This window comes from Melitaea cinxia, chromosome 3 (genome assembly GCF_905220565.1).
Source record: "Melitaea cinxia chromosome 3, ilMelCinx1.1, whole genome shotgun sequence".
NCBI classification, from domain to species: Eukaryota; Metazoa; Arthropoda; class Insecta; order Lepidoptera; family Nymphalidae; genus Melitaea; species Melitaea cinxia.
Window position 1 is genome coordinate 15,941,122 of NC_059396.1, and position 23,894 is coordinate 15,965,015.

The 23,894-nt window shown below is 34.7% G+C and overlaps 2 protein-coding genes across 2 annotated transcripts in view; both read left to right on the forward strand.

Annotated features, from left to right (window-relative positions):
* Positions 1-154: 154 nt before the first annotated feature.
* On the forward strand, positions 155-6,794 carry LOC123669232 (signal peptidase complex subunit 2). Its single transcript, XM_045602857.1, has 5 exons — positions 155-182; positions 516-581; positions 1,766-1,899; positions 6,112-6,264; positions 6,555-6,794. The coding sequence occupies exons 1-5, from the start codon at positions 162-164 to the stop codon at positions 6,736-6,738; spliced, it is 558 nt and encodes a 185-aa protein (XP_045458813.1). The 5' UTR covers positions 155-161; the 3' UTR covers positions 6,739-6,794.
* A 391-nt stretch (positions 6,795-7,185) lies between these two features.
* LOC123669612 (glycerol-3-phosphate dehydrogenase, mitochondrial) overlaps positions 7,186-23,894 on the forward strand; it is a 32,013-nt gene continuing 15,304 nt past the window's right edge. The window contains exons 1-2 of the mRNA XM_045603209.1: positions 7,186-7,603; positions 17,761-17,850. Of these exons, the coding sequence (XP_045459165.1) occupies positions 17,764-17,850 (87 nt within the window). The 5' untranslated portion in view covers positions 7,186-7,603; positions 17,761-17,763. The remainder of the gene's footprint in view (positions 7,604-17,760; positions 17,851-23,894) is intronic.

Below are 23,894 nucleotides of genomic sequence, written 5' to 3' on the forward strand. Positions count from 1 at the left end.
TTCAATTCCAAGTATTGCAACCCAGGGTAAGGGTGTCATGGTGTCATCGTGTCACCTACTCGGCTGTCAATTTACTATATAAAGTAACTACATTTTGAATTTCTATTAAAAACGTAAACTTTTAATATTTTAAAAGGACTATATAAAATAATCATAATAAAATGACTAATGAAACACCAGAGGTAATATTTATATTATAATATAGAGGCTATTGCTGATATATTTGTTTAACGAGTAGAGAAACGGACACGTCACTTGCCGACGCTGTTTTTAATAGTAATAGGTAAAATAAGTTGTTTATGAATATTATTTATTAATATTCTTTGACGGTTCGCAGGAAAGTGGTCCACTTTCCTGCGAACCGTCAAAGAATACTTATAACAAATGGACACTACGATAAATAATTATTTATTAAATAAGATATTAATATTTGAATTTTCAGATAGCTGGTTCCAGTTAATTTTTATATTGAAGGGTGTCATATGTATTAATAATAAAATATTTATATATTTCAGGTCGTAAAAATCAACAAATGGGATGGAGCGGCGGCTAAAAATGCTATTGACGATGCTATTAGAGAGGTAAAATATTCCACAAAAATGAAGGAAATAGTAACATTACAAACTAGCATATGTTATAAAACAAATAAACATTGGTTGCTTTTCATTTACTTACATAGAGAGTCTTTCAATACACAGCACAATACAGCCAAACTTTGTGTAAGAGCATTAAATGAAACAGTGTAGTGACTGGAATCAACACTAGAGGGTGTAGTCATTGGTCTTAATTAATATTTACTTAATTTACAAAAATAACCTTTCAATAAGTTTAAGTACTTTCACAATTTGCAGGGAAATAAATAGTCTATAATAATAAAAACTTTGAAATTAATCAAATATAAGCATTAAGTAGTCGAACTGAATATTTTTTTACTCTTGGCAGACATTTTATCAAAGTAATAATTTGAAAACAGAATCACTATAAAAAATATAAGATATTAATATAAGATATTAATATAAGATATTAATTGAAGTTGTATTATCTGAACACTCTGTAACTGTTTGCAACGAACCGGTTTTGCGTCTCGATCGCCTTTCCTCTTCCATGTTTATGCGTAAACATTAAATTGACAGATTTTATACTTACCTTAGTTTGTAGAACTACCCACCTTATTGTAAATTGCCTGAATAAACTATATTCAAACTTAACACACTGGACAAATCCTTGCAATTTTTGGAGTGCATCATTGCAATTTTTTATGTAACCTGAGTTTAAATAATAAAAAAATTACTGTAACAAAATTTATACTAATACCAATATGAATAATTAAAAACATAGGTACAGAGGAAAATTCTTTTCTTTATTGTTAGTAGTATTGGATGAAACACTGTCAAATGAGTCTTTTTTTTTTAAATGTCGATTAGTGTACATCGGTGTTTGACAGTGTTGTTGATGAAAAGCTTTTTGTCGAACACTAGTACACAGTGTCACTTTTTATGTAATTGGAAGGGATCTAGTTTTGTTTAGTTTGTTAGAATAATATTATCAGTATGTGTGTTACTTGAAGTAGTCTATAACTGACTGAGCACAGTGAATTAACATTTTTTCTATTCTGTATTTGTAATTTTTGTGTGTAATCTGTTGGCAATCCTGTCAAAAAAGATATAATTTTGGATCCCAATATATAATTTTGGAATCTGTAATTAAGTCATTAGATTTTATAATGTAATTGCATACTTATGCTTAGTGAATTTTGTTTTTTAAGGTCTTTACTGGAGATCTGAAGTGCAAAGAAAGTTTTGCATTAATCGATGGACGATTGTTTCTCTGTGCGTTGGCTGTAGGAGTAGCTCTGTATGCATTGCTGTGGGACTACCTTTATCCCTTCCCTCAATCAAAGTAAGTTTAACTATCACAATCAAAATACCTGTACAGAAAGGCAAAATATTTTTAGTTTACATTGATAATGGAGGCAGTTTGACTTTTTTATTTAAGTGGCTGATATATTATGAAATTTGCTGTGTGGCTACGGTAGTACAGAATATAGAATATAAGAGAGGAGTCTCTTCCCGTGGGTGTCATAAAGAGGCAACTAAGGGATAACACAGTTCCACTACCACCTTGGAACTTATAAAGCTCACCGATGGCAGGATAACCATCCAACTACTGGCTTTGAAATACACAGGCCGAAGACTGGCAGCAGCGTTTTCGGTGTGACAAAGTCAGCCATACGGTCAACAATCCGCCTGCCCAGCGTGGTGACTATGGGCAAAACACATGAGTTCACGCCATTTTTGGCGCGAACTTGTGGAGGCCTATGTTCAGCAGTAGACTGTATTTGGCTGAAGTGATGATGATGATGATCAAATTATTTCTTTCTTCCACATAGAAATATAATCCAGATAAAAAACTAACTATTAATGCAATACAGTATTATGTTTATCCTATTGAATTACATGCATATAAATTAGAAAAACATACACTAATTGGTCTTTCCGACACAAGGCCAGCAAGTTATTTAACTTTCTATATTTTCTATTTATATGATTGTCAGTTTTATATCTGTAAAATAATGCTTGGACTTTTAAACTTTCCATATAAAGTTTACTTTTTTACCTTAAAAAGATTGTTAAACAAGCTCTCTCTAACTGCAGTGGATAAGATGGAACATAGCTGTTTACTTTTTTTGCTTTTTGTTACTTTTTTTTATATCAGTGTGATCCTATTTTGGTCATAATTATACATTATATTGTAACATACTAGTATATCATAATGCTGTTGGATTGCCTAATAAAAAAAATAAAAAATAAAATAACTAGTTTTACATCATCACTACGGCCAATGGCTGGCTATACTATATGGCTCGACTAAATACAACGTAGGTCGACGAAAAAATAGTCGAGTAAACGCAATATTAGTTATAACTCCAAAAGTAGTTGTTAGATCTCAAATAAATTTAAATGAGACCAAATGACACGCACCAAGTTTCGATTAAAAAAAGAATTATTGAAATCGGTCCATGCATTTAAAAGTGCCGAAGTCACTTCAGCCTATCGCAGTCCACTGCTGGACATAGGCCTCCCCAAGTTCGCGCCACACATCCCGGTCTTCCGCAATCCTCATCCAGCCTACACCGGCAATCTTACGTAGATCGTCGGTCCAACGGGCCGGAGGACGTCCCACACTGCGTTTGCCAAGACGCGGTCTCCACTCTAGAACCCGTCTACTCCAACGGCCATCGGTCCTGCGACACAGATGACCAGCCCACTGCCACTTCAACTTGCTAATTCTGTGGGCTATGACGGTTACTTTCGTTCTCCCGCGGATAGTCTCATTTCTAATCCTGTCTTTGAGAGAGACCCCAAGCATAGCCCGTTCCATTGCACGTTGAGCGACTTTAAACTTGTGGACCAGTCCTTTGGTCAGTGTCCACGTCTCGGCTCCGTATGTTAACACAGGCAGGACGCATTGCTCGAAAACTTTTGTCTTCAAGCATTGCGGAATCTTCGAAGTGAAGACGCGACAGAGTCTGCCAAACGCCGCCCAGCCCAACCGAATCCTCCTATCGGCCTCCTTCTCGAAGTTGTTGCGGCCTAGTTGGATAGTATGGCCTAGGTAAATATAATCCTGAACAACTTCGAGAAGGGTACCATCGACCGATACCGGTATCGGTATGACTTGGTTGTTAAACATAACTTTCGTCTTATCCAAGTTCATACAGAGACCGACACGTCGGGAGGACTCGTTTAGGCCGGCCAGCATTTGGCCTAACTCATCCAGCGTCTCCGCAAAGATGACAATATCGTCGGCGAAACGAAGGTGAGAGATGAATTCACCGTTGACGTTGATGCCCCGTTCCCCCCAATCCAAGGTCTTAAAAACATCCTCTAGCGCAGTGGTAAACAGTTTCGGTGATATTACATCCCCCTGTCTTACCCCGCGCCGGAGGGAAATAGGTCTTGTTCTTTGGTCATTGACATGAACGGTCATCGTCGCCGCGTCGTACATAGATTTTAGTACCTCGATATATCGCCAGTCGACATGACATCTCTGCAGAGAGTCCAGGACAGCCCAGGTCTCGACGGAGTCGAAGGCTTTCTCGTAGTCCACAAATGCCATACACAGCGGTTGATTATATTCTTCCGTCTTTTGGATAATCTGCCGAACAGTATGGATGTGGTCCACGGTGCTGTAGCCATTTCGAAACCCAGCCTGCTCTGGTGGTTGGAATTCGTCGAGTCTTCTGGCGAGACGATTCGTAACAACCCTCGAAAACAGCTTATAGACGTGGCTCAGAAGTGAGATCGGTCTGTAATTCTTTAACAGAGACTTATCGCCTCTCTTAAAGAACAGCACCACCACACTCCTGGACCACGCGTCCGGCGTGGTACCTCGGTGGATGACGGCGTTAAATAGTCTTGCCAAGGCTTTCAGGACAGGTCGCCCTGCGGCTTTAAGGAGTTCAGTGGTAACTCCGTCATCCCCCGGGGCCCTTCCGTTTTTAAGCTGCCCGAGCGCTGCACCAATCTCATCCTCTTCGAAGTCCGGGATACACTCCGAATAATGGCGCAACAATGGTGCCCGTGGATCTTCGGTGTCCCAAGTCGCAGGCTTGCGTGCGCTCGACGAGTACAGCTGTCCATAAAAATTCTCAACCTCTTCTCGGACCTGAGGGCGAGAGCAGACGGTTCTGCCATCTGCTGTTTTAAGCTTCGCAAGAAGGCTTCTCCCCAATGGTCTTTGGAAAACTTTGGACCCCCTATTCTACTCAATCAGAGTAGCAACCTCTCTCGTATTTGAGCAGCGGAGGTCTTGGCGAATAATTTTCCGTACCCTCTTGGAAAGAGCCCTCTGTTCTGGCGAAGCAGCCGGCAACTCGCGCCTCTGCCGCATCAGATCCAAGGCTTCAGGAGAAAGTTTGGACTGCTTCGTTGGCTTTGTTGGTGGAAAGTGCCTGCGACCCAGTGTACACACCGTCTTCACCACGTTGTCGGTTATCTCGTCCACGTCGCTAGTAGTTTCCAGCGAATCGAATCGGTTTTGGAGCTCCAACTGAAACTGCTCGGAGCCACATAGTATTTGGGGCAGCGTGGGTCGGAGAGTAGATTTCATCAAGCGGGTCCGCTCCTTTCGGAGACATGTGCCGACAAGTGCCGAAGTAACATACATAAAATAATAAAATAATAATACAATCGAATTGAGAATCCTTTTTTGGAAGTCGGTTAAAAAAGGCATAAATCGTGAGATTTTGTAAGGCTAGGTTTTGGACTGTTGGCTACTTTTTATGTTAAAATCGAAATTTGAGTTACTTACTTAAAAGATATACTGTTATAAATTTTATTAGCGTAAAAAAATATGTATCACTAATTTGTGTCAAAATAATTATTTATTTATTTATTTTATTTGGGAAATAAACAATTATCACAACTCTCTTCAATAAAAACAATACAAGAATAACAAATCAGTCAAGTTTCCACAGAAAATTATAACAAACACTTGACAATGCATAATAAATAGTTTATTATACATCTGCACCACCTACCCAATTTAGATAATAAGTTTCCTTTCTATGTATGGGTTGTCTGGAAGAAATGGCTAATTAGCCATAAGTCCGCCCATTGTACTTCACTGTCTGTAACTATCTTTATGCTTTGTTTATAATATATTTGTGGTGTACAATAAAGTATAAAAATAAAAATAAATAAAGTAAACACAGTAATTAACAGTTAAGACAATTGTTCACTAATAACAATTTATGTAAACTATTCTTATTTTACTAAGACACACTTACATTACTAATATTAGATTTTAAAAGCATGAAAATTTTTAGTGCTAGGTACAAGTAAATACATAGGGTATACTACTTTATTTGTAAGTCCTGCTGTATTTTAAGTTTAATATAATAATAAAAAATCTTACTACTGGACATCAAGTTAAAAAAAATAAAATAAATTGTGCATTTCTCGATTATTTTAAAAGTGTATGATTATATTCTAGAGCTGAAGGAACTCTTAGTTAGTTATTATACTTCTGTCAAGTAAGAGGCTTAGTCAGCTACTATTCTAGCTATAATTTATAATATCAACATAATTTCAATTAAATCTCTTTCAGATTGGTACTTATTATTTGTGTCTCCTCGTACTTCATTCTCATGAGCATATTGACGCTATACACTACATTTAAGGAGAAAGGAATCTTTGTTGTAGCTAAGGAAAAAGTGGGAAATGTCACAAGGGTATGGGAAGCAAGTTCTTATGTTAAAAAGTGAGTATTTTGTGCCATAATATAATTTTATGAAGTTATTATATGTAAGAAATATCTATATGAAATAGTATATGTTATCATTTATTTAAAACTTCATATTGCCCTATTTTTTTTTGTTCTGAATATATCGTTTGTTTTTTTTTTTTTTTGTACAAACCTTGTCTTGACAACAAATATTAAACAATTTGGTGCAGTCAATCAGAAGTTATGTTCATCCATACATTTCGGTGATTCATTTATATTCATATAGATTAATTGTTCAATAAATACTTTCTTTTATCTTTATACAGACATGATGATAAATACAAGCTAATCCTTGTTATGCGAAACTCTAATGGAAAGACTCGTGAGGCATCAATCAACAAATCCTTTGCAAACTATCTTGACACAAATGGCACAGTTGTCCAGAACATTATTGTCAACGAGATAACTAAACTGTACAACTCTCTCTCATCTGAGAAGAAGGAGAAGTGATTACTTAAGCTCTGTCATGCACAAATATATGTAATTTAATGTCAATAAATTATATTTAAAATAAAACTGTTCTTATTTAAATGATTTTCTTTGATTTTTTTGATTATAATTAAAATAATATAATAAATATATAATAATTTTTCAACAAATTAATAACTAATAGGTTAAATTTTCTTTCTAAAAATATTAATTATTAATAATTTATCATGTGATAACAAAAAATATAAATTGGATATAATGTAATAGAATACTTAGAATACATAATAATTATAATAGTGCAAAATATTTAAAATTTTCTAAAGTACAGTCATGTCAATTAGTAATACTGAAATTTAATTTTCCTATAATCCAAGTGCAGAATAGACAAAAATATGTCATACACTCTACATAGAGTTAATGTAGTTCCACGTTTGAGCGTTAGATGTCGCATTTACATTACGAAGTTTGAAGCAAAACACTAGGTAATACTTTACCCATGTTCACTCTGTTCGAAATCGAACAAAATGTGCCATAGATAATGCATGTTAAAACAGAGTCCGTAGTCATTAGTCAGCCCATACATCGTGGGTGGGTCGAATAAGGTAGGGCACGGTGATGCCTTGCCATACGATTTCATACGATATAGTATACTATAGTTAGTTAATATAGATTATTTATATGAAAAGTGCAGTACCTTTTGATGATTATAGAAGTGAAGTGAAATAAAACATAAATGTGTAAACAATACGAAAAAAATCATCGTATTAACAGAAAACAAAATTTAAAAAAATCAAACACCTGCCCTTGTGTATTATCATTAGTTTTTGTTTTATATAATAACTAAATGTTTACTTAGAACATCTTCACGCTCTTAAAAAAATTAAAGGTAAGATTTCAATTAGTTAGTCTTTTTTTGTTGTTACTTTAAAAATATTAATTATTATATTTATATATTGGTATAATTTTAAAAGTTTAATTCATCCTGAATATTTAATAGGGTTCGCTGCGAAAGGACTTCAAATATTTTTAGTAGAGCAAAAAAAAAAAAATTAAGTAATTTTTTGTGTATGTTTTTTTCTGTTTCTTAGTTATCGATATATTAACGAACCTTATGCAAGTAAATATTATTATTCATATTTTTATGCAATACGTAATTAGAAACGACCGTACTTATGACATCATTACGGCTTTGTGTCAAGGTCATTGTTATGGTAGAGTCGGTCACCTTTAACTCAGAAAATCCAAAATGTTGAGGTGAAATTCTTATACATTTTTCCGTAAAATTATTTTCGAAGTAAAAGATTATTATAATGTATTTAATATGTACCAAATACCTTAATATCAAAGTAATCATGTTAATTTTTTCGCAGAAACAATTTTTGACAGTTATTTAAGATATAGGGGGGTTTTATGTAATAAATCTTGGTTGTTATTTAATTATAATTGAATAGAACGCGATATATTGCGAGTCTTTATTGGCGCTGTCACCTGGTTTGCGCACATAGATGGCTTGTAATAACTACGGTCTACGACAACTAACATGCCGCAAGCTCATTCTATTTTAGTTTTGGCTCGACATGGGCCTAGTTATTTAGAATAGAATAACTAGATTATTTATTTTACCGATTTGATTTCTATGTATTGTGTAAAGTTATACTTAGATATACTTACTATAGATATACTACATACGAAATTCGGCAAGGTGCCATACCTAAAAAATCTTTAGCGAAATTCACTGCTTTATTCAAATGACATAGGGTCATTGCGCCTGTTCGCGTCCACCGCCCAATTCGCGTCCATTTTAAGGATCTCACTTTGAAAAGTCTCGAAATTAAGTATACTAAGACACCAATAAGTCGAAAAATAATTACCGGCTAATACCTCAACGTATAAGAGGCACGTACGCATAGACAAAAGTTCCGTGCGTCCAAGCAATCCTGGGTAAAAAAAATATTTAGTGAGGGCTGTTCAACAAGAGAGCGCGAAGGGACGGAATAATGAGAAGAAAATAGTGGGCAGCGGTTCGTTTGAAGGTGAGTCTTTTATTGTTTTATGTCTATTTTGGATACATAGCTGTTTCTAGGCGTTGGTTATGATAAAAGGAATTATAATAATTATGAATTTGCTTATTTTTTTTATAGTTAACATTTAAAATAAGGTGGACGCGAACTACTACACCGAATTTATAAAACTTCCACTTTGCGTCCGCAATGGACGCAAACTATACCTAAAGGGATTAATAATAAAACTAAATCGCGTCCATTTCTTAAATTAATTCTATAAGTTTAATACATAAAACTAATAACCACAGGTTTAATAGCTATTCTACTTTGAATGAAATAAGTAATTTCTTTCTTATTTTTTTTTCTGTTTAAGATGAGTTCTTTGCAGATAAGTAACAAGAAGGAAAAAAGAACATACACAGAGGAAGATTTAAGGGAAGATTTGCATGACATCCAAGAGAAGAAGAAATCGGTTAGACAAGCACCTATGCAAAAAATATGCTATTCCGATATTGGACAAAATCAGTGGGTGCAGACCAAGAGGGTACAAAACTTATCTACACAAATAAATAAAATTGTAGTGTCTGTTTGTAATATTAAAGTAACAGCTTTTTACTAAATGCATATTGATTTATACACGGTCCATATACCAAAATAAGCAATCTCTTTACTGTATGATGCCCTAATAAAAAGTCAGCTTGAGTATAATGCGGTAGTATGGTCTCCACATGAAGTCAAATACAGTCTCATGCTGGAACATATTCAAAATAAATTCACCAGGGTTTCTTTACCTTAGGCTTAATGGCGTGTATCCCTTGTATCCCTTGATGTATCCAACATTGTTTGTATTGGGCATGGTTGGATACAACAAGTTGGAGACTAGGAGAGAGCTGGCTCTGGCAACTTATATTTTAAAATTATTCCGCGGTGTTGTCAATAATCCAGGGGTACTGCAGTGGATAGGTTTGAGCGTACCCGATAGGTATCTACAACGAAAGCGGCGACCGAGCTTATTTGCAGTACCCCACGGCAGAACCGAGCTAGTGCGCAACGGACCTCTTGCTCGTTCAGTCAGAACGCTGAACTTGGTGGCTGACACACTAGACCTTTTTTCTTGTTCGTGGAGTGAATTCGCAAAAGTTACTTTGTATATAATATGTTATGAGAAATGAATTTAATATTTTTATATTTATTAATGTTACATTGTTTTGTTTTTAGTATTTTGTTCAAGTCAGCCAATTCTTTTTCAATTATAGTTTAACTTTTTTTTTCCTTTTGCTTTTTGTCTCCTTTACTATGTCTAATGAATTGGGTTATACCTGTAATATTAGATGTGAGAAAATAAAATAAATAAATAAAAACATTTTTAGAATTTTTGTCTGTCTGTCTGTCTGTTTGCTCCGGCTAATCAATGAAACGACTGGACTGATTTTGACGGGACTTTCACTGGCAGATAGCTAATGTAATAAGGAGTAACTTAGGCTAATTTTATTTTACAAATTTATTTATTTGTAATTCTACGAACAGAACAATATTTTTTTTAATTCCACGCGGATGAAGTCGCGAGCACAGCTAGTATCAAATAAAACCAAGTAACGAAGAAGAAAACAAAACGGTATTATTAATATTTAATGCGAATGGAGATACGTGTCCACCTCGTATTTTGTTTCCATAATTATTATTAATCAAGGCTGATCTTTGTGGTGCTGTGTGCTTACGGCATCAAAGAATATAGCCACCCCCTCTCTTCCCGTGGGTGTCGTAAGAGGCGATTAAGGGATAACATAGTTCCACTACCACCTTGGAACTCATAAAGCCGACCGATGGCGGGATAACTATCCAACTGCAGGCTTTGAAATACACAGGCCGAAGACGGGCAGCAGAATCTTCAGTACGACAGTGCCAGCCCTGCGGTCACCAACCCGTCTGCCCAGCGTTGTGACTATGGGCAAAACACAGGAGTGAACTTCTCGAGGCCTATGTCCAGAAGTCGACTTCGAAAGGCTGCTGTGATTGTAATTGCAAGCTGATCCTTTAGATTGCTTACATTCCTTTAAAATTCACAGAACAGATAATTGTTGAATTTTATAGGTGGAATCACTATTTACTTACTAAATACATGGGTACCTAATTTGTTTTTTAATTTTAAGGTCTATCAATGTTTAGAAGAATAAATAGGTGTTTTATTTTCTTTATAGTGATTTATTAATGTTAATATGTTGATTTTTAAATAACTATAATTCTTCAATAAATAAATTATTAAAATCCAATCTCTCTTTACATTATCATAAAAATATCACCTCTTTATTCCTTTTCTAAGCTGGTGGACGCGAAGTGGTCCAGCGGGTGGACGCAAATTGGATTTTATGGACGCAAACTGGGTAAATCGCCTAATTCTGACGTTTGTATTTAAATAAAATAATAACAAGATGTTTCGAACAAAACTGAAAATTAATCTTTAAATAGACTATATAATGAACACAGTAAATAAATTTTTCATAGAAATTAGTGCGGGGACATTTTTATTTTCTTCTTCCAACTTGCCAACTGCACTAAGTGGACGCGAACAGGCGCAATGACCCTATTTCACTCATGCTTTCTTTAAAATTTCCACTAGTTAAAAATGCGTCTTGATGCATTGTTCTCCGTTGCTTTACCTGCTGCGTATTTATTTACATATTTCAACAATATTATCTTTATGAAAATGAAAATATTAAAAATTACGAAAAGTTAAAAAATTATAATTATATATACATAGCAATAAAAAGTTGGAATATCGACTCTACCATTCATCACACGCATTACGCGCAGTTGTATTCTCCCCTTCCCGCATGTAGACGGCCCTTCAAGTAGAGCTTAGTACTAATAAATCGCGTTTCTGTTTTCCTCATTTGACTAATAGTGTGTAATAATAATAATGTATGTGTAAGGAATACCTATTTCAATAATTATGAGATAACATTTCCCTTGACAACACACAGGTAATTACAAAAATATGTATTTTTAGTGAGACATTTAAACTTCTAGTTGGTCATCTTGAGGAATGATTTTTTAATAAAATCTATTCAATGCAAGAATGCTAATTTATATATTATTATTATAAATTAGTATATTAATATTATTTTCATTCACCGATTTAGGCCATGCATTGTCTTTTAGATGCTCAGTTCGTATTTAATTGTAGAACTTGTACAGATTCTCAAAAGACAAAAAATCTCACAATTTTTTCTATTAAGATACTAATTTCAATGTGCTGATATTTTTATAATTATAATTTTAAACATAAAGGTACTTATTTACCTGTATAAAAAAAAATTGCGAAATGTACGTAAGCGCATTATTTCTGAAAGACTGAACCAAATTAGATAAATAATTTATTAATTTTTGTAATCGCTATTGTCAGGACAAGCGTACATATTATTGCTACAAAGAATAGGGATTTTTTTTTTCGATACATTGTTGAAAATAACCGACCAAGTGCGAACCGGACTCGCGTACGAAGGATTCCGTACCATTGACTACGTTTTGTGAATATTTCAAGTGCCTACCCGTTGCCATTTATTAATATCGAGCAAAAATAGGCAAAAAATGGCGTTTTTTTTTGTATGGGAGCACCCTTAAATATTTATTTTATTATTTATTATTAAAGTAAAAATACAACTGAGTATTTTGTGAATATTTCAAGTGGTATCGATCAAAAAAGGCCAAAAAAATAGTGTTTGTTGTATGTAAGCCCCCCCCCCTTAAATATTTATTTTATTTTGTATATAGTATTTGTTGTTATAGCGGCAACAGAAATACATAATTTGTGAAAATTTTAACTATGTAGCTATCGCAGTTCTAGAGATACAGCCTGGTGACAGACAGACGGACGAACGGACAGATAGCGAAGTCTTAGTAATAGGGTCCCGTTTTTATCTTCTGGGTACGGAACTCTTAACAAAACGAGTGGGCTTTAGACCACACGACTAAAGTAAAACTTACGAAACGTTACTCTCTTTCTATCTTCATTAACTTATATCTCCCTCTCAACTTCCGTTCGCTTCGCCCGATCACACTTTTCGTAACGTTCTCGTCACGTATTCACCAGATTACTCCCCAAGTCAAGCGTGCGTAAAGAAGTTTTACTTATTTTAGTTTAAAATACAAAAGTCCTTGACTTGAGACAAGAGGTCATTGTATCATAAATTTTGAGTATTGATTGCACGCTGTTTTTGCATAAGACGCAAATGTAATTGGAACGCTATTCATCGAACTTGCCAAAGAATATACCCAGGCACTTTTGTTTCACTCTACATTCGTGACATAACACGGTTACAACATTGTGTCAAACAATACTAACTACTCGTACCTATCTACGAGACTCCCGCCCTTGGTTTCGCTTTAATCTTTCTTGTGTAAAATAATACCAACCTATAAATAGAACAGAACATTTTAGCTCATCTCATTTTTAAGCTGTCACGTTTATCGCGCGTGAAGGTATTCGGAAATATGTGACGTTATATATTATACCTACTCAAATAAAGAATAGCATTCCGCGCTATAACGTGAAACTATTTTTTGAAGATTAGGTTTTATAATGATGACGCGTTGGCGCAACGGTCACAGCGCAGGTTTGTGGCCGTTACGCTAGCTGTAGCGGGTTCGATCCCCGCACATGACAAACATTAATTTGTATTGGCCATACAGATGTTTGCCGTGATCTGGGTGTTTGTGCAGTCCTTGTGTGTCTCCCCACCGTGCCTCGGAGAGTACGTTGAGCCGTCAGTTCCAGTTGTCATGTACACCTGGTAGCAATCGTTACTGATAGTATACATATATCCGCCAACCCCCATTGGAGCAGCGTGATGGATTAAGCTCTGATCCTTCTACTATATGGGGAGAGCCCTATGCCCAGCAGTGCGATATTACAGGCTGAATATTTGTTCTAGATATTGAGTTCAGTAATTTCAGTTGAGTAATTTCATGCATGGTTTTTGATATATATTTCGAATCCAATACGATCGTAAACATCACCACTAGAATCACATCATCGCGTACCAATTTTAAAAACACAGTATCAAAAGTGAATTGCTAAAAAGGGTTTACAAATACGTACCTAACGTATTTATAATTTATAAAAACTTTTTAACAAAAAAATTTACCGCCGAAAAAACTGAAAAGCAAAAAATAATAAACCTTTTTTATTTAACCTTAATAACTAACTATTTAAAGTAATGAAACTGTATCTACGTATATATTTTATAAATAGCTGAGTTTTTAATTAACCTTAATAACTAAGTTCTTTAACTAATGTAAGAATAGCTAAGTAATGTTGGTCATACATAGAAAAAATATACGCTTCGTCTTGAGAACCTCCTCCGTTTTTTCGTCGGTTAAAAATACCTATGAAGTTATAGCTATGAACGTTTAATATAATTTTCGTCCATATTTCATTAAAAGACTCGAACTGTTATCTATAGATAATATATATATGGAAAGTAATCACTCATCGAAGTTGTAACCTTGTCTACATGTCGTTATAGATATAACCGCTTGCGAAAATAGCCCAAATATTGCGAAAATTCTTAATTATGCAATGAAGAGACGTGTAGGTATAGATAGGAGTTAATTAATTACATGTACACGTGATGTTAATAATGATATAATGTGGACTAGCCCGTTGGTGTAGTTTGTAGTTCCGCGGGTTGCGGGTTCGATCCCGCCCGAGTCTGAGTGTAATATTTGTATTTATACATGTATTATTTCTGTTTATATTTATTAAAATATATATACGTATTTACCTATAATAGTCGACTGTTACCTATAACACAAGTATTGAGTTGCTTGCCTTAGAAACGTGTTGTGTATGTGAAAGGAAAAAAAAATGTGTACAACTGTCGACATACCCGTGATTCCTCTGCGTATGCACAGTCGCTCCGTTCGCTCCGGAGAGCTAAAGTAGGGAAGCACGTGCATGCCGAGGCAAGGTGGCGAATGCTATTGCGACCCCTTCTCGCCCCACCCAGGCGAACAACTACTTACACGTGGTGGTTTTTTATTATTTAAATGACTATAGGTTTACTTTACCTAAATGTGGAAAATTGATTTTTAATTTGTTGATTAATTTTTAATACTTGTACTCTCAGATTAAGAAACAAAAGACAACAAATCAAACAAAAAAACCTTTTGTTTATTAATCTGAGCTTGTACTGTATTGATTATGTTATTACTAAAATCGATTTCTTACTAATAGATTTATTTAAAAAGAAAATTATCGATTATTTACAAATCGATTTTCCTACGAAATGTCACATTTCGACGCCTGCGGCACCAGAAGAATCGCAACCCAATCCCAGAACCGACCCTCTCCATGAGCCCTGGCTACCTCACTCACCACAGGAACACATCACTGCTTGAGAGCAGCGGTATTTAGCTGTAATCATCTGTAAGGTTGCGGTACTTACCTAGTCGGGCTGTTCCAGATTTTGAGCAGGATATTTCATGCAGTGCCCTCAATGAGTATTAGTTTTAAAATAGTTTTATTCTATAGTTATATTCATTTTCTTAGCATCATTATGCAACACACTTCCGTGTTATGTAGTTGTGTTTATGAGTTCTATATAACGTTATCGCAGCATGATACTTGACGACGCCGATCGTGATAATGACGTGACTAATATTGGCATGTTTTACAATAATAGAGAAAATGCATAATTCGTTTTAAATATAGCTGTACATAAAGTCGTGGTGTTTTTTATTAGGAAGTTAGTAGAAATATTTTAAAAATAATGCTGTAGTGACACCGCACTAGTGTAGTGGTGCGGATTTTTTGTACTTATGATATAAACAATAAACATGAATATAAGTAAATTTAAACAACTAAAAATATTCTTAGATGTGTTTGATATAGAAAATATAAAAGTATATAGAAAACGGAACAGCAATTCTCGTGTAATCCACGCGGGCGAAGCTGTAGGGGTAAGATAGCTTGAAATGTAACACGATACATAGATGCGATTAAATGTTTACGTCCTTTTTACGTGATAAAGCCTTATCCAGATAGTGTTGTAATAGAGTTATGGGTGTTAATGCACTCGCTGTCAAACATTATAGATAGTAATTTTAAGTAAAAAGTAAGTGGTACCAAAGAACAGCAGGAAATTTCCTGCTCAAAATATGGAGCAGCCCGACTTGGTTAATACCTCGACCTTATAGAAGATCACAGCTAAATAATACTGTTCTTAAGCAGTGCTGTGTTTCTGTTGGTAAGGTGACCGGAGCTCCTGGGGTGAATTGGCGGTAGGGTCGGCAACGTGTTTGCGATGCTTCTTGTGTTGCAGACGTCTTTAAGCTATGATAATCGCGTATAATCGGGTGAGCCGTAGCCCATACGCTTGTCTGCCGACGGAGATATATATATATATATATATATATATATATATATATATATATAAACCATTTGTGAAGATATAAGTATATCACCTGTAACAGAACGAAAAATTATACCTATGCTTTTTTAGTTTAATTCTGTTTGGGCGTTATGCTTAAGCAAGTACAATAAGTACATCCTTTTAAATACTTGTATTTCAGTGACATAAGTATATTTCTATATTATTTTTTTACGTATAAAAAAGTCTAAAACGGAACGAACGAATAAAATAAGTGCATACGAAAATTGATTTATATTTTTCTGCTTGTCATTTGCTTTTATTGTCAGTGTCTTTCTTCCAACTAACACTCTCCCACTTTTCGCGATTTAGATCATTGATAAGATTAGACATCTAACTGATGAGAAACCGTCTCTATATTATAAGTAGCTAAGAGACTGAAATGTGAAGCGATACAACTAATCACGAGAGTCTCTTATATTGAGTGTATTCTACTACTCTCCAGGAAACATTTAGCAAAAATTTAACCGTCACTAGGTCAACGAGACAGGGCTGGATTTAGCAGCTATGGCTCCTAGCCCTTTAAAATCTTAATCGCTCAAATATTATGAATGGATATAGATTTTAAAAGCTGTAGCTATAATTTAAAATATTAAGAATGTAATTAATTATTTTGTTTTCTCTCACGAATCGTAGAATCTCATCTACCTATAAATAATTGCCTATTTTTCATTTATATACACAATACGGCCCTGATTACCAGAATAATTAAATCACTCGTAAATCTCTAGAGTCCTCTAGGTCTTCTAGAAAACGTAAAGTTGTAGACGTAAAAATAAAAATTGCAACGACAAATAAATCCGTCGCTTGATATTTGAAATATTTTATGCAACTGGAAAAGCGGTGACCTAGTTATGTTCTCTTTATCAAATACAAATAAAACAAATACGCTAAAAAGAATAATTACAATGTAACTCACAGACTACTACTAATTTTTATCTCAGACACCTCGTAAAAAAATCTTAAAAGTACAGTAGGTAAATTTGTAATTTTTAAAAGTTTAATTTTATTTGCATTAAATGTTTATTATATTTAACCTCAACTCCAACATAATTTGAATTATTCATTATGTACTAGTATAAACGTAATTAAGAAAGAGTTATTCTCAAATAGTCATATCAATACTACTCCTACTTATATTTATAAATGCGATGTGAGGATGAATAAATAGAGATTTGTTACTCTTTCACTATAAAACTACTGAACTGATTGTAATGAAACTTACGGTACGTAGATAGCTGGAACTTCAGCATAACACTAAGGCTATATTTTTATTTTCACTTTATAATACGACGACGCGTTGGCGCCTTTGCCGTGGTCTGGGTGTTTGTATTTTCCTCGTGGGTCTCCCCACCGTGCCTCGGAGAGCACGTTAAGCCGTCGGTCCCGGTTGTTATCATGAACACCTGATAGCGATCGTTACTCATAGTAGAGAATATATCCTCCGCTATATATTACAGACTGAAGCGAGCGATATATATAGGTTCAACCTATATTTTAATAATATAGGTTACATAGTACCTACAGGTACTATTAGATATTTCTAACCTATTCGTACATTGTTTACCTATTTACTTGTGTCTTACTAGTTATTTTGTTTTATTTTTCAGACAATGTCTCGAAGAAGATTGTTAGTAGGCAGTGCGGGAGTCGCCGGCGCGCTGGTAGCGGGCTGGGCGCTCTCAGCTGACGACAAACCTGTACGTATCGCATTACGTTTCATTGCGGAAATCAGAGCATCCTGCACTATACACGTGTAGAATGTACATAGGTATACATCTAAGTAGTTATTAATTACGCAGTTGGTTTTCCAACGATTTTATTAACCGACTTCCAAAAAAGGAGGAGGTTCTCAATTCGACTGTTTTTTTTTTTTTTTTTTTTTTTATGTATGTTACATCAGAACTTTTGCCCGTGTGGACCAATTTCGACAAATTTTGTTTTAATCGAAAGGTGGTGTGTGCCAATTGGTCCCATTTAAATTTATTTGAGATCTAACAACTGCTTTTCGAGTTATATCTAATAATGTGTTTTTACTTGACGCTTTTTTCGTCGACCTACGTTGTATTATACCGCATAACTTTCTACTGGATGTACCGATTTTGATAATTTTTAATTTAATGAAAAGCTGATGTTCATCATGTGGTCACATTTAAATTTTATCGAGATCTGATAACTACTTTTTGAGTAATCTTTTTGTTGGAAAGGGGATATCCCTAGTTTGGTACCGTGATAAGGAAACCAGAATCTGATGATGGGATCCCAGAGAAATCGAAGGAAACTCTCGAAAATTCGCAATAACTTTTTACTGGGTGTACCGATTTTGATAATTTTTAATTTAATGAAAAGCTGATGTTCATCATGTGGTCACATTTAAATTTTATCGAGATCTGATAACTACTTTTTGAGTAATCTTTGATAACGCGTAGTTACTTGACTATTTTTTCGTCGATCTACGTTGTATTACTTGTCGATGTAATTTAAGTCGGTTTTTTTTTCGTTTGCGAGCAAACACAATTATCATAAGGTAAATTTTAATAAAATGAAGCGTTTGGCTAATAATTTCAGCTGACGGTCGAAAATTGTAGAGGCGATATTCATATAACAAATTAAGAATTTTGTTATCAGTAATCTTGATAGGTAGTATTCAATTTAAAAGTACGTGAAATGAATGAATGAATTTAATTTTCATTCGTTTTTTTTTATTTAAAATGAAAAGACAAAACACATGACCGAAGGATCAGATAAAAGACGTGTGAGGTAAAATAATTGCAATCCAGACAAAATAATATAAGATTTTTTTTAAGAATTAATGACACGTTATCTTTAAAATTTCATAAGAATTTAAAAAAAAATATTGATTTTTTATTAATTTTAGATTGTTTCATCAGTTTATTCAGAAACCTTATTTTTATCATTAAAAATAAATGTTCTATTGTTAACCACTTCAACCACGCTTCACTGGGTAGCCGATCTCAAGTGACTGTGAACCATGTGAAATCGGCTACCCAGATTTGATTTCTTCCTTTGATGTAAGTATATAAGGTATATAAATAAAAATTAATGTTACTAAGCGCATAATTCGAGAATGGCTCGAACAATTCGGCTTATTTATTTTGTTGTATGTTCCATAAGACACACGGAATGTTTTAATACTATAAAAAAAAAAAATTAATAATTTTCACTATTAACTTTTGACAGAACGAAGTCTGTCCGGGCCGCTAGTACAAATAAAAATGAATTGCCAAAATGTAGGAGTGTAGGTACGCGCGTAACTTCCAAATGAATGCAATAAGTTGGATAATTCTTTTTTTTGTTTACGTCAATTAAAAAAAAACTATATTTTCAAAAAGACGGCTATAGGTTCTCCGGGTCAGGTATTGCTTTAAAGGTTGATGTAGTTGATTTTTTTGATATATGACCGTCTTATAAAATCTGTCTAAAAGACATTATTACATAAAATAGGAGTTAATATAGAGAAATCTATATCACTATTAACTACTGTCGCGCTACACAATTACGTTGTATCTGTATGATTACATAGATATTTTTACTATAGCGTAAATAGTGTTATCTCTAGTTCATCGTAAGTGACGTCATCAGCTGACTAAACATACGAGGAAATATAAATTATGTTAAGCAAAATAGATAGCAGACAAGCAGACATTTGATAAGAAAATTATTTTACGATTCTCATTGTGATATTGGACTCTGATATATTTCGTTTAGTGCCTTTGGTAGAGAAGGGATACATACCAGGGATTTTCGGAGTGACACCAGAATAACACGATGGGAGCAGGCTTACATTTTGTGAAGTACTCCCACCAAACTTGAGGACTTTGTATAGTGTAGATTAGTAAAAAAATAGACTCAGAAAAACATAAGCGCGTTAGATTATTATGCTATACAGACGCTTCGTCTTAATTTTCTGGTCGTACTGACCTAGTCTGACAATTCTGTGCAGGAAACCCCTTAAACCGACGGTTTGAAAAAATAAAGTTCTATCCCTCCATACGGTCACACCGGTATGGTCATTGTATAACAATATATATTATGTGATGATGCAATTAGTGAAAATCATAATTTCCAGAATAATACATAATAAATAATTTTCTTTTATATACTAGTTGGTTCTATATGTAGTATGTATACGTAGATATATAGTAGGTATCACAGATAGTTTTTCTTTTTGACGTGACAACGTCTAATAAATCGATGAACACCGTCCGCATGCAAGAAAAAGGATGACTCGTTGTAGCATTACGCTCATTGTAGCGTTAAGAGAATTGTCCTGTTACGCCCATTGTACGCTTGCGCGGCATCTATCTCTCTTCCACTCGATTGGCCTATGCGTCCGAGGAGATGTTTTGTTATGACGTCGTCACGTTAACTATCGCCCGTAAATTTTACAATTTCAAAACAACCAATTTTTTTTCTAAAACATAATTATCCTATAAAAATAAACTAACACTTTTTAGATCGACTTCTCTCTCCCAGGTGTTATTATAGATACGTGATAGCGATTGTATGCTCATAATAGAAACATTGTCTCCCGACAAACCGCTGTGGAGCTTTCAAACTTCACCTATATGGTAAAAGAGGTCTTTGCCCACTAGTATGACGTTATAGGTTGGTTCCATTGGCAAGCTCAATTGGCTTGGAAAATGTAATAATAATTAAAAGAAAAACAAAAAACCCGCCTGCGTGAAGAACAACTAATAGAAAATGAACTGAAAAAGCTGGAACAAGATAAAAATTCAATATGCACACAAAGTCAGCGAAATAAATAAAAACAATATCAAACATTTTGTGCTGTACATTTAAAATATATTAATACGGTAGTCCTTCGAAACTTTATGCAACGTCGCACATAACATGCAGTCGGAGACATGCACAAAGAGAGAATGATTTGACTTATCCTTCAATTTCATGCCTCCGACTGCATATTATCTACGACGTTGCATAAAGTTTCGAAGGACTACCGTATTAATATATTTTAAATGTACAGTACCAAATGTTTGATATTGTTTCTATTTATTTCGCTGACTTTGTGTACATATTGAATTTTTATCTTGTTCCAGCTTTTTCAGTTGATTTTCTATTAGTTGTTCTTCACGCAGGCGGGTTTTTTGTTTTTCTTTTAATTATTATTTTATTTATGTCTTTTTAGTCAGACAAATTACGTAATCGGTTCAATTCATTAAAACAGTTTACGTCATGTGGTTGATTAAGTAATTTTTTAGGGTCAAGAGAACTGATAGCAAGCCCGGAGAAAGATCTCACTCTGCTCAAAGCAACGTAAGCCTGACCTTTAGCAAATAGGTGACTGCTTAAGTCAACAACTATTAGTTTTAATATAATGAAATTATTATTAAAATTATTTTTTTTGAATTTGGTATTATGTATTTGTTATTGATTTTATTAATGTAATTGTAAATTGGTGTGACATTTATTAATTTTTATTTGTAATTTTAATTGTATGTTTTTTTTTACCATTGTATTTTATTAGAAAGGCTACACCCCGAAGTTGATCGTCGCCTAGGAAGCGAGTTTGGCATGGCATAGCGTGAGAAAGAGCAAAGTCCACATTTTTTAAACTTTAATATTGTATTTCTTTATTAGTATTACGGTAATAATAATCATGATATACCTTTTTAAAATCCTTGTATTGTGCCCTTCAATTTGATACCCATATTGTAGTATTCGAGAAAAAATTTTTTTTTTCATTAACTACAATGGCTTCGCGCAACCGCCATGTTTGATTTTTTTTAATGTCACCTATCTTAGAACTCTTGGGCAGCTAAGACAAACCTAACGATACCTCAATTATGTAAATCCGTTCAGTGGTTCTGGAAATATGAGGTAGTAAAGAATATTACATACAAACATACATACAAGATACGCGCGAAAAACATAACCCTTCCTTGGCAGTCGGGTAAAAAGGATTTCACCATTATTTTTGAATATTACATTGATATTTATCTATTTCATCAACTTCACATCTTTATTTAAGAATCAGTCTCGCTGGTTCAATTGTATATAGGTATATACAAGAAACTAGTAAAATACCCGTGAGAATAATTCGCACGAAATAAGTAAAAAATTTACAGACCGTCAAACATTTTGACATTGTTTCAAATCTATATATATCTATATTATATATAAAAGCGAAAGGTCACTCATCACGAAATCTTCGAAACTATAATAAGTGCCTACAAACTTGAAACTTGGCAGGTAGGTTCCTTATAGGGCGTAGACATCCGTTAAGAACGGATTTTACGAAACTCGACCCCTAAGGGGGTAAAACGGGGATTGGAAGTTTGTATGAAAGTCCTGTTTTTGAAGTAAGAGACTTGAAACTTAAAATGTATGCTCTATAGATGGTGAGAAGGTGTCCAAACAATGTATTTTTAGAAATCAACTCCCTTTTGGAGTTAAAACGGGGGATGGTAGGTTGACTCACTCATCACGAGATCTCTGAAACTATAACAGCTATAAACTTTAAATTTGGCTGGTAGGTTCCATGTAGGGTGTAGACATCTGCTAAGAACGGATTTTATAATACTCGACCCCTAAGGGAATAAAACGGGGGTTGGAAGTTTGTATGAAAATCCTATGTTTTTGAAGTAAGAGACTTTAAATTTAAAATGTATGCTCTGTATCCGACTAGAAAAAAGTCAGGCTCAACCAGATCATGTATCTGAACCGGATCAGGATAGAATGAGGCATGCCAGACCCGGTAAGCTCTATTATGACCAGGTCTGGTCCAGACAAGGATAGCCTGATGTAAAATATAATCAAGTATGGTAAGGCATACTGGATCAGGACCCGATCTGGTCCAGATAAGGATAGTCTGATGTAAAATATAATCAAGTATGGTAAGGCATACTGGAACGGGACCCGGTCCGGTCCAGATAATGTGCGAAATTGTGCCTTTTAAAAAATTACTCAGTGTGATAAGCATTTCATGTGACTGAAATAAAAAAAAATATTTGCTTTAAACATTTTAATAGTAATGAATATCCTCATAATCACGCGGAAGTAGTAGTGGGCAACAGTTAGTGTATTATAAAACAAAGTTCCCAAAACTGTACTTAGACTCTGTCGAGACCTGGGCTGTTCTGGACTCTCTGCAGAGATGTCATATCGACTGGCGATATATCGAGGTACTGCGATGCATTGTACGACGCGGCGACGATGTCCGTTCATGTCCAGGACCAGAGAACAAGATCCATTTCCCTCCGGCCTGGGGTAAGACAGGGAGATGTAATATCACTGAAACTGTTTACCAGTGCACTGGAGGATATCTTTAAGACCTTGGATTGGGGGGAACGAGGCATTAACGTCAACGGTGAATACATCTCTCATCTTCGTTTCGCTGACGATATTGTCATCTTTGCGGAGACGTTGGATAAGTTAGGCCAAATGCTGGCCGGCCTAAAGGAGTCTTCCCGACGTGTCGGTCTCTTTATAAACTTGGACAAAACGAAAGTTATGTTTAACAACCAAGTCATACCGAGACCGGCATACCCTTCTCGAAGTTGTTCAGGATTATATTGACCTAGGCCATACTATCGAACTAGGTCGCAACAACTTCGAGAAGGAGGCCGATAGGAGGATTCGGTTGGGCTGGGCGGCGTTTGGCAGGCTTCGTCGAGTCTTCACTTCGAAGATTCCGCAACGCTTGAAGACAAAAGTCTTCGAGCAATGCGTCCTGCCTGTGTTAACATGTGGATCCAAAACG